Source organism: Pseudophryne corroboree, chromosome 3 (assembly GCF_028390025.1).
Source record: "Pseudophryne corroboree isolate aPseCor3 chromosome 3, aPseCor3.hap2, whole genome shotgun sequence".
Classification (NCBI taxonomy): Eukaryota; Metazoa; Chordata; class Amphibia; order Anura; family Myobatrachidae; genus Pseudophryne; species Pseudophryne corroboree.
Genome location: NC_086446.1, coordinates 700,008,970 through 700,025,152, shown reverse-complemented (window position 1 = coordinate 700,025,152; position 16,183 = coordinate 700,008,970). Strand labels below are relative to the sequence as shown.

Sequence of the window (16,183 nt, the reverse complement as noted above, 5' to 3'; positions counted from 1 at the left end):
GCCTGCCATGTGTAAGGGGGTTGGGGGGAGGAGCTCTAGCAGAGGTAGCGCAGAGTGTGGCTTGCGCCACTTCATCATGTGACCCCGCTCTGGCTGCTGCAGTGCGATCGGCGGTCCGTTGCCCATCAGTCCCGATCTGGCAACAGTGTAAGCAACTACGCCGGAGGTGTGGCAGCCAGACTCTACTGAATGAGATCTAAAAATACTTCAAAAGCCTATGAGGCCCCTGGACACCCCGCCCAGCCAATGATGCTGCCTCTGTTGTTACTACCCCATCCCATTTTTCTTCTATTGGCCGGCGGTTGCTACCTTCCTACCTCATTGTGGGTGTGGTTACACAGTCCTTTGCCCTCCACCAGCTCCTGGACGGTCCGGAGAGGATGGGGGTCAGGATGTTCAGCGGCTGACACTATGCTGTTTAAACTGCCGTGGCTGACTGCGCCCTTTTCTGCCTGGCCTGCCATGACGCCCAGGGCATATGCCATGCTTGCACCACCCTAGATACGCCTCTGAATAAACACCTAAATGGTGACATGGGTCAGCTTGGTAGCAGGGCCCTCTTACATCTTTGGACGAAATGAATGGAGGGCAAAATGGGTGAATTGCCATTGTGTTTAAACGCCGGCAACAACAGTCCAACTTAGACCCTTTGCCGATTCGCTTAAAAGTGCTCGCTGCCCTATGGTGTAGCTAACACTTTTGATTGAGATCCCGCTGCCGTAAACTGTTACAGCTGCCGCACATACTTGGCCGGGTGGATCTGTTAGCCCTCAATTGAAATTCCCCACTTTGTCTGTCTCTTTTTACCCAGGATTGTTTTTTATTTACTGTTCTAGAACTGTTTTAGTTCCAATTGTAAAGCGCAACAGAATATGCTGGCGCTATATAAGAAGTTATTAATAAAATAATAATAATAACAACAACTGTTTCAAACTAAGGGGTCTATTTACTAAGCCTTGAATGGAGATAAAGTCGCTGGAGATAAAGTACCAGCCAATCAGCTCCTAACTGCGATGTCACAGGCTGTGTTTGAAAAATAACAGGAGCTGGTTGGCTTGACCTCCATCCAAGGCTTAGCAAACAGACCCCTATATAATGCATTGCTCCTTATTAAATATAATTTTTTCCAATTAATAGAAACTAGACAAATGGTCACTTCGATCAAAAATGAGGTGACTCAACACTAAAATGAGGCTCCTCACACTACAGATCAGTAGACATTTAAAGGGAAATGTTTCAAACCTTATAAATGCAATCAGCTTCTAGCTATCATTTATCCAGTACATTCTATAAAATGATATCTAGAAACTGATTGGTTGCTTGCTATGGACAACTTCTCCCCTGGTCCTCTACAGAAGGACTGATACATCTCCCTCTATATTGCGTGGCAGCCACCATGATATATAACACAGCACACCCAAGCTATATAAGGACCATAGCCTGCCAAACAATCACTTCCTGAGCAGTGCTTAGTTACCTTGTCACCATCTGGATCTTGGAAAGGAAATTTGCCAATTACAGCTCTGTACTCCTCTTCGTTTGCTACCGGGATTGGGCTGTAGTTATCACCTTCAAAAATGTCCCTAAAATAACAAACAAATGAACAAAAGTAGGAAGTGGAATTACCTGGAAGGTTCCCACTACGTACAGTACTTGTTGTGCAGACAGCCACTTTGTGGGCTGAAGCGATATTCAGATGAATTCAAACTAACCATTAACTAGGAAGCAGTGACATCAACGAGGCACCAAGCAACTCGTGCCTCACCAATGTCACTGCTTCCTCGTGAGTTTGGAGACCAAATATTGGCTTAGCCCACAGAACAGCGCCTCCACTTAGATAGGAGACAGCCACGTTTTCATAACAATATACATTAAGAAAATGAAATATAAAACAGTTTACTGTTTCAAGGAGATTGCACTGAGCAGCAGATTTGAAATGATCATACCCCAGTATCCGTGTCACATATGGGAGAGGTGGTTGGTAATAGTGTGCCTGTATTTAAGGGAGTGTGATTATAGAAAAGAGATGCTCTGTTATCTGACTAATACATGTGGGAAAAGGTTTGGTACGTGTGGCTGAGGCACACTAGTTGTCCTATATAGTATGTAGGGCTATACATATTAAAACAGTCATTAATATACTTGTGGTAAATATGTTTTTTTTTTAAATAAAAGTACTGGGAGGGATTTTACACCTACTGAAACCCATCAGAAGAGTTATCTTTAACTTGACACAAAGTTACTGGAGTCCCCTTATACCCTAAAGAAGTACTGTATGAGCACTGGGAGCTACGCAGAAGGTGTGACACACAGAAAGCTGCCACCTGATTGGACGAGTGACGTAGCCATTCACGTGTAGCCACCTTTCTCTGGCTTTGCGGATCAGATGCCACTCCTGCATTTCTGCAGAAAAGGACCCCAGTACAAGCAGAGTAGAGTATAAGGGGTTATTGCATCATACGTCCAGCAGCTGTCCCACACAAGGACACCAATCCTAAACAATACAGTTGGTGAATGAGGAGATACATACAGATGTCTAGCTATATAAATGAAGCAATGGTAATCCATTTATGTTGGGATGATGGAAACTATGAAATCCATTCCCTTTATCTTATTCACATTAGTGCACCCAATGCACAAGCTGCCATACCTGGGAAGTGTATGCAGCAATAGCGGTCTCAGAAAGTGGCACTATGATGTAAGTGGATTGAATCACGTATTCAGCCTTACAGTCAAGGTTTTACACTCTCAATTAATATAAAAGGGTAATCAAAGCTAATTGTTCATTTCTTATTTGTAGAACATATTTATAGTGTGATTTTGATTGGCACCTATAAACAAAATGATAGCTACCTGAACAGTCCAGCCCATTTCTTAAGCAGAGTTTCGTTATATTTGTCTCTAACTTCATACAAAAGATCAAATAGGCGACTGACGGGAAATCCATATCCCTGGAAGAGAAAAACACCACATACTTAGACATTGCGCTCACTGACAACTAGCGGCTCCTGGGGTCCCCTTGTTATGAGGAAACCCAGTCCAGTCAGCAAGGAATTGCATGCACCCCCCCCCCCCCCCCCGACACACACACACACACACACACACACACACACACACACACACACACACACACACACACACACACCCTTCCCCAGCATTGGTGAACCCCTTTTTACTGTACATAAACAAATACACAATTTTAAAACCTGTCATATACTGTATATGAACCAGCAAACTCTGTGGCTATTTAGTAAGACACTCCAAAACCCCTTTATCTCATAATAAAACAAGTTGTACTTGTACTCCAAATAATTCCTTTATGTCACCAAATTCCTCCCCTCTGCCCGTGCAAAGCTTTGCTCCTCCGTAGCTGGCTCAGCTAGCCTATGTGCCCCAGCAAATTCCAACACCCGTGTGCACATGTGGCAGTTGTGCTATGCAGAGCAGCACTGAACAGGAGATTCCCACCGACCTCACCCTTATGGGACAGATATGACTGCAGTGGGGCATAGTCCTCAAATCTGGACTGTACGGTACCAACTAAATCGGGACAGTTGGGAGACACGGTAACCTGTTGGTCTGTGATGGTAATGTTTCACTGCCCTGCCACTGATGAACCTACAGTTACGGCTACACAGACACTTTCTTTAGGTTTTCAGATGTTTCCTTATACACTTTTTATTTTTGCACCATATAGTGTGATTCCCATGCTGTTTTTCACCTTAGTTCGCATATAGGGGGTCATACCGACCCGATCGCTCGTTGCAGTTTATCGCAGCACAGCGACCGGGTTGGAACTGCGCATGCGCCAGCTCCGCAGTGCACCAGCGCATGCCAGACAGCCGAAGGCCGTCGATGCCTAGCGATCGCCTCTGCCTGATTGACAGGCAGAGGCGGTCGCTGGGCAGGAGGGGGCTGGACGGCGGCGTTAAGCAGTTTAGGGAGGCATTGCCTGACCATTGGGGGAAGGGGCGGGGCCGCGGCGGCTGCGTGACATCACACGCAGCCCCTGCGACCCGGTCAGCGAAGAGATGCAAGAAAATGGAAACTCATCCAAAAGCGCTCCTGTCAGAGACTGCAGCTGTGTCTTTTATCAGGAGCAGCTGATCAGCCCATCAGCTGGAGTACAACCAAACATACAAAGAAAATCCTTTAAAGACCCTCAGCGCTGTTTTTTTTACTGGAGCTGTCACCAACTCCGTTTCTTCCAGTCAATATATCACACTGTATTCCCAATTTGTAAAAACAAAGTCTCTTTTATTCATAAAAAAGTCTCAAGAGACGTTCCTAGGCTTCTCGGTTCACAGTTTTTCCTTAAATGCACACAGGTAACAGCGGTCACATAAACAGGAATTATCTCACCGGATTCTCTGGACGTTCTTTTAACATACGGTGCTGCTTCCTCGCCTCAGGTCGTTTGTACCCGGTGCTGCCAGTTCGCACCTGACCTCTCCGCTATGGCTGCAGACTGTTATCAGAAACCCTCCACTCCGCCTGTGTTATCAGGTGTCCGTGGTCGGGTTTACTCCGCTAAACGCCGCTCGGTGATTCCTTCTCCCCGCTGCCTTTGTTACCTTCCTGTGCCGCTCCTCCCGTTACTCTACCAGAAACATGTTACTCTCACACTGTGATTGTAGTGACCAAATCCACCGTCAGCCGCCGACGCGTTTCTACCCGTATCGGGTCTTAATCATGGCGAAGAGGTTAGCCCGGCCAGCAGCAGGAGCTGCGCTGGCCGGGAGTCACTCCTCAAATTCAAATGCAAAAGCATCGCTGATGTGACATGTGAGGCGGACTAGCCCTGTGCTGGGCGTCCCCCCGCATGTCTAAGTGCCTGATCGTAGCTGTGCTAAATTTAGCACAGCTACGATCAACTCGGAATGACCCTCCCATAGTTCACCAGGTACTTAGGAATAGTTTTTTGGTATAAAGTCCCAGATGAAGCTAATTGATGCCAGGTGCAGGTCACTTAAATCGGACCTGTCTTTTGCCTATTTACCCTAGATTGTGTTACGTTTTCCTCAATTTTGCATGTTAGTTGGCATAGGTACTTAGGCTTAGTGAGAGTCGCCTTACTGCTTATTAACTTATATCAGCAGGAGCTGCTATGCTGTTAACCTCGCCTTAAGGTGCGTACACACTGGGCGATATATAGGCTGTTCTCTTGGACAGCCGATATATCGCAGCTCCGTCGGCCAGTGTGTAAAAGCAATAAATCTCCGTCGTTCACAGACATATTGTGTCAGCCCTGCTGCACATGCAACGGCCAATATACTGTTAGATATACTGGCACGTCGGTTTGTGTGTACGGGCGGTGAGCCGACCGCCTGTACACAAGCTGCAGGAGCCAGCGGTGACTGACGCCTAGTTCATGACATCAGTCCCCGACGGATCGGGCAGTGTGTATGCACAGCACACTGCCCGATCCGGCTTTAAATATATATGCAGATCAATTGATCTGCAGATATATCTGTAGGTGTGTACCCAGCATTACATACAGTATATTTAAATACCGTAACTCGTTTTACTTCATTGCAACACTGCCCCCTGTGGTCATACAGATATTAACTGAAATATAGGAATTCTTAGCCATCAAAAATAACTTTATCAAAATAAAATATTTCTACAGTTGTGCAACATTAGATGGGAATACACTGATTGCGGGATAGGTAATTTATTTCTCAACATACTGTAGTACAAAATATTAGAGTGGCTAATGTAGAACTATGGAGGCATTCTGGGGGTTATTCAGAGTTGTTAGCGAACCAAAAAAGTTAGCAATTGGGCAAAACCATATTGAACTGCAGGTGGGGCAGATGTAACGTGTGGAGAGAGAGTTAGATTTGGATGGGGTGTGTTCACACTGAAATCTAAACTGCAGTGTAAAAATAAAGCAGCCAGTATTTACCTTGCACAGAAACAATATAACCCACCCAAATCTAACTCTCTCTGCACATGTTACATCTGCCCCACCTGCAGTGCAACATGGTTTTGCCTAATTGTTAACTTTTTTTGTTTGCTAACAACTCTGCAAAACAGCCATAGTTGTACACCAATGTGGAATATACAATGTTATCAGACCTGGGCAAGACATTGCATATCCCTTCAGAGGTGGCAGTAATCACTCCTCTGCTGCTGACTTCAATGAAATAATTTCTGCACAGTCTAATATAATATTATTATATTATTTATACATTATTGGGTTCTAGATGTACATGAGGATCAAAGACACTGGGCTATATCTATAAATTATTGGGTTCAAGATGTATATTAGATGTATATGAGGATCAAACAAAGTGGGGTATATTTATAAACTATTGGGTTCTAGATGTACAGTATATGAGGATCAAATACAATGTGGTATATTTATAAATTATCGGGTTCTAGATGTACAGTGGGGCAAAAAATAGGATTTTAATAACTACCGGTAAATCCTTTTCTCTTAGTCCGTAGAGGATGCTGGGGACTCCAAAAGGACCATGGGGTATAGATGGGATCCGCAGGAGACATGGGCACTTTAAGACTTTAATGGGCGTGAACTGGCTCCTCCCTCTATGCCCCTCCTCCAGACCTCAGTTATAGGAACTGTGCCCAGAGGAGACGGACATTTCGAGGAAAAGGATTTTGTTAAACTAAGGGTGAGATGCATACCAGCTCACACCACAACACACCGTACAACATGGTATACAACTAAAACCAGTTAACAGCGTGAACCAAAGAGATCAGCAACAGGCTGACCTTTACCAAAACACAACCTTTGTGCAACATAAGCAATAACTATTTACAATTACTGCAGATAGAGTCCGCACTGGGACGGGCGCCCAGCATCCTCTACGGACTAAGAGAAAAGGATTTACCGGTAGGTATTAAAATCCTATTTTCTCCTTCGTCCTAGAGGATGCTGGGGACTCCAAAAGGACTATGGGGTTTATACCAAAGCTCCAGACCGGGCGGGAGAGTGCGGATTACTCTGCAGCACCGATTGAGCAAACATGAGGTCCTCATCAGCCAGGGTATCAAACTTGGAGAATTTTGCAAAAGTGTTTGAACCCGACCAAGTAGCTGCTCGGCAAAGCTGTAATGCCGATACGCCTCGGGCAGCCGCCCAAGAAGAGCCCACCTTCCTAGTGGAATGGGCTTTCACCGATTTTGGTACCGGCAATCCAGCCGTAGAATGAGCCTGCTGAATCGTATTACAGATCCAGCGTGCAATAGTCTGCTTAGAAGCAGGAGCGCCAACCTTGTTGGCCGCATACAGGACAAACAGCGCCTCTGGTTTCCTAACACGAGCCGTACTGGCTACATAAATTTTAAAAGCTCTGACCACCTCGAGAGACTTGGAATCAGCCAAGGCTTCAGTAGCCACAGGTAACACAATAGGTTGGTTCATGTGAAACGAAGAAACCACCTTTGGCAAAAATTGTTCTCAACTCCGCTCTATCCTCGTGGAAAATCAAATAGGGACAAATGAGACAAAGCCGCCAATTCGGACACCCGCCTTGCGGACGCCAAGGCCAATAGCATGACTACTTTCCAAGTGAGAAATTTCAACTCAACCTTTTGTAAAGGTTCAAACCAATGTGACGTAAGGAACTGTAACACCACGTTAAGGTCCCATGGTGCCACTGGGGGCACAAAGGGAGGTTGGATGTGCAGCACACCCTTCACAAAAGTCTGAACTTCTGGAAGCGAGGCCAATTCCTTTTGAAAGAAAATTGACAAGGCCGAAACCTGCACTTTAATGGAGCCTAACTTCAGGCCCGCATCCACACCTGCTTGCAAAAAGTGGAGAAAACGACCCAGCGGAAATTCTTCCGTAGGAGCCTTCCTGGATGCACACCAAGACACATATTTCCTCCAAATACGGTGATAATGCTTCACCATTACCTACTTTCTAGCTTTAAGTACAGTGGGGATGACTTCCCCGGGAATACCCTTTCTGGGTAGGATTTGACTGAATCATGACGGGCAGGTCGCGAAGAAGATGTTCCGCTTGCCGAAGGCCGTTGTAGATGGCCCTTAACTCCAGCACGTTTATGTGCAGACAAGCTTCCTCGCTCGACCATTTTCCCTGGAAATTTTGTCCCTGTGTGACTGCTCCCCAACCTCGGAGACTCGCATCCGTGGTCATCAGAATCCAATCCTGGATCCCGAACCTGCGACCCTCTAGAAGGTGAGAACTCTGGAGCCACCAAAAGAGAGAAACCCTGGCCCTGGGGGACAGGCTTATCTTCCGGTGTATGTGCAGATGGGACCCGGACCACTTGTCCAGCAGGTCCCACTGAAAAGTTCTTGCATGGAATCTGCCGAATAGAATGGCCTCGTAGGCCGCCACCATTGTCCCCAGCACACGAGTGCAGTGATGAATCGACACTCTTGGCGGTTTAGAAGTTCTTTGACCATGTTCTGGAGTTCCTGAGCCTTTTCCAACGGGAGAAATATCCTCTGCCGTTCCGTGTCCAGAATCATTCCCAAAAACGACAGCCGAGTTGTTGGAATCAACTGCGACTTTGGTAAATTTAGGAGCCAGCCATATTGTTGCAGCACCTTCAGGGAGAGCGCAACGCTTTTTAGTATCTGCTCCATTGACCTCGCCTTTATCAGGAGATCGTCCAAGTATGGGATAATTGTGACCCCTTGCTTGCGCAGGAGTACTATCATTTCCGTCATTACGTTGGTGAAAATCCTCGGGGCCGTTGAAAGAGCAAACGGCAACGTCTGAAATTGGTAGGGACAATCCTGAACAGCGAACCTCAGGAACGCCTTATGAGGAGGATATATGGGGACATGTAGGTATGCATCCTTTATGTCGACTGACACCATAAAATCCCCCCCCCCTCCTCTCCATCTTGAATTTGAATCTTTTTAAATACAGGTTGAGGGATTTTAAGTTCAGAATCGGTCTGACCGAGCCATCCGGCTTCGGGACCATGAACAGGGTTGAATAAAACCCTTTCCCCTGTTGTAACGGAGGAACAGTGACAATGACTTGCTGTTGACACAGCTTTTGTATTGCCACACACACTACCTCTCTCTCTGGGCGAGAAACTGGTAAGGCCGATTTGAAAAATCGGTGTGGAGGCACGTCTTGGAACTCCAGTTTGTACCCTTGGGTCACAATTTCCAGCACCCAAGGATCCAGGCCCGAGCGAACCCAGACCTGACCGAAGAGCTGAAGACGTGCCCCCACCAGTGCGGACTCCCACAGAGGAGCCCCAGTGTCATGCGGTGGATTTGGCAGAAGCCGGGGAGGACTTCTGCTCCTGGGAGCTTGCCACAGCCGGCGATCTTTTTCCTCTTCCCTTACCTCTGGCCGCGAGGAAGGAAGATCGACGTCCTTTCCTGAATTTATGAGACCGAAAGGACTGCATCTGGTATTGAGGCGTTTTCTTTTGCTGTGGAGGGACAAAAGGCAAAAAAGAAGACTTACTCGCGGTAGCCGTAGAAACCAGGTCCGCGAGGCCTTCACCAAACAACACTTCCCCTTTGAAGGGCAGGGCCCCTTTTTAGAGTCAGCATCACCATTCCACTGATGAGTCCACAACTCCCTCCTAGCCGAGACTGCCATGGCATTGGCCCTTGATCCCAAGAGACCAATATCTCTCGCCGCTTCCCTTAGATATATTGCTGCGTCCCTGATATGACCCAGCGTCAAAAGCACGTTATCCCTATCCAGGGTGTCTATGTCAGATGACAAGTTATCTGCCCACCTTTCAATAGCGCTACTCACCCATGCCGACGCCACGGCCGGCCTGAGCAGCGTACCCGTAGTAACATAAATAGATTTTAAGGTAGTTTCCTGCTTACGATCCGCAGGACCCTTTAGGGCCGCCCTGTCAGGGGACAGTAGCGCCACCTTCTTGGACAAACGCACCAGAGCTTTGTCCACCGTGGGTGAGGATTCCCACCGTAACCTATCCTGCGAGGGAAAAGGATACGCCACAGCAATCCTTCTGGGAATCTGCAGTCTCTTGTCAGGGGATTCCCAAGCTTTTTCAAAAAGAGCATTCAGTTCATGAGAGGGAGAAAACATTACCTCAGGTTTCTTTCCCTTAAACATACAGACCCTTGTGTCAGGGACAGTGGGGTCTTCTGTGATATGTAACACCTCTTTAATTGTCACAGTCATGTACTGAATACTCTTGGCCACCTTAGGATGTAACTTGGCATCATCATAATCGACACTGGAGTCGGAATCCGTGTCGGTATCAATGTCTGCTATCTGGGTAAATGAACGTTTCTGCGACCCTGAGGGGGCCTGAGATTGTGACAAAACATCTCCCATGGATTGTCTCCATGCTTGGTTCTGAGACTCAGATTTGTCTAACCTCTTATGCAATAAAGCCACACTTGCATTTAAAACACTCCACATATCTACCCAATCAGCAGTCGGCGGTGCCGACGGAGTCACTCCCACATCCTGTTCAGCCTCCACACCAGCCTCCTCCTGGGAAGAGCCTTCAACCTCAGACATGCCGACACACGCGTACCGACACCCCCAAACACACTGGGCTATAGGGGACAGACCCACAGTAAGGTTCTTCAGAGAGACAGAAAAGGAGCTTGCCAGCTCACACCCAGCGCCTCACCGGTCTGAAGGAATTAAACAACGCCCCAGACCTGTAAGTGCTTTTATATAAAATAATCAAAACCAAAATTTTGTGCCCCCCCCCCCTCTTTTCGTGCACCCTGTTACTTGTGTACAGCAGTGAAGGGCCAGGAGCAGCGTCTCTGCAGCAAGCTGTGGAGAAAATGGTGCTGGTTAGAGCTGAAGGAGGAAGCCCCGCCCCCTACCCGACGCGCTTCGTTACCGCTTTTATTTATACTGGCGGGGGTCTGTATACATTGCCTATGCAATGTATACAATCGTGCCAGTCCCAAAGAGAGGATTTATTGCTGCCCAGGGCGCACCCCCTGCGCCCTGCACCCATATAAAGCCGCTTGTGTGAGGGAGCAATAGCGCGCAGCGCGACCGCTGCGTGGTACCTCAGGAAGATCTGAAGTCTTCTGCCGCCTTTGAAGTCTTCTTGCTTCTACTACTCACCCGGCTTCTCTCTTCAGGCTCTGTGAGGGGGACGGCGGCACGGCTCCGGGAACGAGCAGCTAGGCGCACCAAGTGATCAGACCCTAACGAGCTAATGGTGTCCAGTAGCCTAAGAAGCAGAGCCTTTGAACTCACAGAAGTAGGTCTGCTTCTCTCCCCTCAGTCCCACGAAGCAGGGAGCCTGCTGCCAGCAGTGCTCCCTGAAAATAATAAACCTAACAAAAGTATTTTTTAGAGAAACTCAGTAGAGCTCCCCTAGTGTGCACCCAGTCTCCTCTGGGCAAAGAATCTAACTGAGGTCTGGAGGAGGGGCATAGAGGGAGGAACCAGTTCACGCCCATTAAAGTCTTAAAGTGCCCATGTCTCCTGCAGATCCCGTCTAAACGGGAGAAAAGTATTTGAACAGCCACCGATTGTGCAAGTTGACCCACTTAAAAATATGAGAGAGGTCTATAATTTTCATCATAGCTACATTTCAACTGTGAGAGACCGAGTCTGAAAAAAAAACCCAGGAAATCACATTGTATGATTTTTTAACAATTTACTTGCATATTCTTGTGGAAAATAAATATTTGGACAACTACCAAGCAGCAAGATTTCTGGCTCTCACAGACCTGTTACTTCTTCTTTAAGAAGCTTTTCTATCCTCCACTCATTACCTGTATTAATGGCACCTGTTTGAACTGGTTATCTGTATAAAAGACACCTGTCCACACACTCAAACAGTCAGACTGCTACCTTTCCACCATGGCAAGACCAAAGAGCTGTCTCAGGTCACCAGGGACAAACCTGTAGAGCTGCACAAGGCTGGGATGAGCTACTCGACAATAGGCAAGATGTTTGGTGAGAAGAGATCAACTGTTGGCGCAATTACCCGTATATACTCGAGTATAAGTCGAGGCACCTAATTTTACCACAAAAAACTGGGAAAACTTATTGACTCAAGTATAAGCCTAGGGTGGGAAATGCTGTCCATACACCCTGGGCGCCGCTCACCTAGCTCACCCGGAAGCAGACAGAGCAAATGGCTCCACAGGGGAGGGCGGGGGTTTGCAGGCGCCGCTCACCCAGAAGCATACAGAGCAGAGCAGGTCACCAGCGCAGTGGAATCAGACAGGGCAGTGTACCCCGGGGATATCTCACACTGCTGCCGCCGGCCACCTCAAGCAGGTACTTTTCATTGTGGTCCTGGAGCATCACTCGAGTATAAGCCTAGAGGGGGGCTTTTTCAGCACAAAAAATGTGCTGAAAACTCGGCTTATACTAGGGTATACACGGTATTAAAAATTGGAAGAAATACAAGATCACTGACAATCTCCCTCGACCTGGGGCTCCATTCGAGATCTCACCTCGTGGGGTATCAATGATCTTGAGAACGGTGAGGAATCAGACCAGAACTACACAGGGGAACCTGGTCAGTAACCTCATGAGAGCTGGGACCACAGTGACTACGTCGTCATGGAATGAAATCCTGCAGTGCCTGAAAGGTCCCCCTGCTTAAGCCAGCAGATGTCCAGGTCCGTCTAAAGTTTGCCAGTGACCATCAGGATGATCCAGAGGAGGATTGGGAGAATGTAATGTGGTCAGATGAGAGCAAAATCGAACTTTTTGGTATAAACTCCACTCACCGTGTTTGGAGGGAGAAGAATGATGAATTGCATCCCAAGAACACCATACCCACTGTGAAGCATGGGGGTGGAAACATCATGCTTTGGGGCTGCTTTTCTGCAAAGGGGACAGGACGACTGATCCGTATTAAGGAGAGGATGAATGGGTCCATGTATCGTGAGATTTTGGGCAAAAACCTCCTTCCCTCAGTAAGAGCATTGAAGATGTAACGTGGCTGGGTCTTCCAGCATGACAATGACCCCAAACACACCGCCCGGGCAACTAAGGAGTGGCTCCGTAAGAAGCATTGCAAGGTCCTGGTGTGGCCTAGCCAGTCTCCAGACCTCAACCCAATAGAAAATCTGTGGAGGGAGTTGAAAGTCCGTGTTGCCCGGCGACAGCCCCAAAACATGACAGATCTAGAGAAGATCTACATGTAAGAGTGGGCCAAAATACCTGCTACAGTGTGTGCAAACCTGGTCAAGAACTACAGGAAATGTTTGACCTCTGTAATTGCCAACCGAGGTTATATTACAAAGTATTGAGTTCAACTTTTTGATTGTCCAAACATTTATTTTACGCAAGAATATACAAATAAATTGTTTCAAAATCTCATCTTTTTAAGTGGGTCAACTTGCACAATCGGCGGCTGTCCAAATACTTGTTTGCCCCACTGTATACGAGTATCAAATACACTGGGGTATATTTATACATTATGAGGTTCTAAATGTACAGTATATGTGGTTCAAACACACTAGGGTATATTTATATATTATCTGGCTCTAGAGCAGATAATTATAATTTCCTATTGCCACTTACTACTTCTTCAGGGCACCAAGCCCACTACTGTGTATGTACGTTCATTAGAACACGTATGTGTGAGCAGCCATTGGCGGGTGGGGATCCTCTGGATAAACTCTGCGGAATGCAGCCTATAGGCTACAGCAGTTAATCCCATACGAAGATGGTGTTCAGAATTGGGGTCAAGCTACAGAATGCTTTGCATCACACAGCTAGATAAGTTTGTCAATTAAGCAGCCCGCATAGAAACCTATGGGACTGCTGGGGCTGCTTTTGTGGTCGAAAATGGGGGATCGCAGTAGATCTCTCCAATATTTGCTGCAGCATCCCCCCCATATACATATAAGTGACACCTTATATTGCAAATAGCACAAGAAAATGTGTGTTTTTGGGGAAGGTCCCACAATCTCATAAATAGGGCCCCCAGAATCTTAAGATAAAAAAAGGTTAAAACGTTTAACAAACATATTAAGGAGTAGAGAAAGGTTTATACTTTGAGAAAAAACACTTATAATTAGGCACAAAGAGTTAGTAAAATTTGTAATAAATCAGAATTGGCCCCAAAGGTTTATTTCCGTTTTTAAAATACCTTTATGATTAAGTTCACTGCAGTTTACTTTAAAAATAAATAAATAAATAAAATAACACTTTTGATCAAATAGACACAAGCTAAAGTACTGCAAATATTTCAAAGGCAACACTTTATAAAAATAGTGACTTTGTGTACTTGAGCCTGTTTTTTAACACCATAAAAGAAGGCCCAGAGCGCCGTCTTGCTGTTGCGGTCATTTACTATAGAAGTTGTATTATCTGTTACTGGCAAATACGAGGTTCATATCAATGTTCTAAACATCAGCGCTGACTAACACTATATTCCGAAGGCAAGATACGGCTAGCTGAACTGTGGGGTTCACTACGGCTGGCCGGCGGTCGGGCTCCCGGCGACCAGCATCCCGGCGCCGGGAGCCCGACCGCCGGCTTACCGACAGCGTGGCGAGCGCAAATGAGCCCCTTGCGGGCTCGCTGCGCTCGCCACGCTACGGGCACGGTGGCGCACACTATTTTATTCTCCCTCTATGGGGGTCGTGGACCCCCACGAGGGAAAATAATTGTCGGTATGCCGGCTGTCGGGCTCCCGGCGCCGGTATACTGAGCGCCGGGAGCCCGACCGCCGGCATACAGAAGACCACCCGAACTGTGTGATATACAAATCAATATGAATTTTCACCGTCTATGTGCCTTAGTAAGTAATATACTCTATACAAGGAAAATTGGCAATGTTGGGCTCCATGTTCTCATGACGATCTGCACAGCCGCACATTGAAAATAATTTTTCATAATAATTTATTTTTTTTATAACCAGTTATTTATATAGCACACACATATTCCGCTGCGCTTTTATGGGTTAACTTTTTTGAGAGACAGATAACCTACCAGTATATTTTTAGAAAGAAACCGGAGTACTCAGAGAAAACCAATGTAAGCATGGGGAGAATATACAAACTCCACACACAGTTAAGGCCGTGGTGGGAGGTGAACCCAAGACCTCAATGAAGTGAGGCAGTAATGCTAACCATTACATCATCCCTGCTACCATGGATGGGACTCACCATCTAAACTGTGCCCTATGAGTCCCACGCATTGTCCATAGTGCAGTGCCACAAAATAATAAATATCTAACCCCCACTGGTAACCGGTACTAGAGGAGAGCCGTGGACGAGGGCGCAGAGTAGTGTAGTTACTGTAATGGTCTGCGATGGCGTTACTGTGAGTGATGGTACTCAACTATGCAACAGAAATAAAATGGTCTGTTATGTAGGGAATAGGGCACAAAGGCTACAGTACCTTATAAGCACAGCTGGGCACACATTTGTTTAAAAGAAAGGAGTCGCGTATTTAATACTAGGTACACAAATAGAAGTTATTATTTGTTGATCAGTGTGATGATCAGTATAACTAGCACTTTCACAAGTTTATTTTCTATTTTGCCAAAATGTGAAGTTTATATATAATACGGGATATGATTATTCAGATTTTCTAGCATCATCTAATAAAATTAACTATGTAATAAATCCACCACAGTTATCTGGTTGGGAAAGTTTCCTATGTTTATCGCCTTAAAACAAGGTTTAATAATGGTAGACTATAGGTAAAAGTTTTACAGGTAGTTTGTTATATTGTTTTGCTACATACAATTGACTGAATTAATTTGTTATGTATCCAAAGACCATGGGTCTGCTACCATTAGTCAGGGAGATGTAAGGTTACTAATAACCAAATAATTTTCAACCATAAAATACATCAGAGGATAGGCCAGTAATATATGTCCCTGCAACAGAGTTTACTTATATTAAATGGCATTCAATTCAATTTAAATCAAATTAATTAATTTAATTTCAGTAATACATTTTACCATCTAACAGACGGTGTAGCTATGGGAACGACTGTGACTCCCAGTCTAGCCAATTTATTCTTAGGAAATCAGCAATACCTGAAACAACAACTCCGTACTCTTGCTGTACACACATATTGGAAGATTTATTGATGATTTCATTTTTGACTGTAATGGTACATTAGGAATTCTAAATAAGTTTATGGGGGTTATTCAGTTAGTTCCGGCAATTTCGGAGCAATCGAATTCACCCTCCTGTGTATTCATTGTGGACCATTTTCACCCATTTTTAAGGCATTTTCACCAATGCCATTTCACTACTTCTTTTTTTTTTTTAT

At 46.0% G+C, this 16,183-nt stretch overlaps 1 protein-coding gene across 5 annotated transcripts in view; it reads right to left on the bottom strand.

The window, feature by feature from the left end:
• Positions 1–16,183, bottom strand: part of LOC135056636 (exocyst complex component 6-like) — a 606,161-nt gene that overhangs the window by 232,794 nt on the left and 357,184 nt on the right. For all 5 annotated transcript variants that reach the window (XM_063962052.1, XM_063962055.1, XM_063962057.1 and 2 more), the window contains exons 13-14: positions 2,854–2,951; positions 1,478–1,583 (exon numbers count right to left, since the gene is read on the bottom strand). In XM_063962052.1, coding sequence (XP_063818122.1) covers positions 1,478–1,583; positions 2,854–2,951 — 204 coding nt within the window. The remainder of the gene's footprint in view (positions 1–1,477; positions 1,584–2,853; positions 2,952–16,183) is intronic.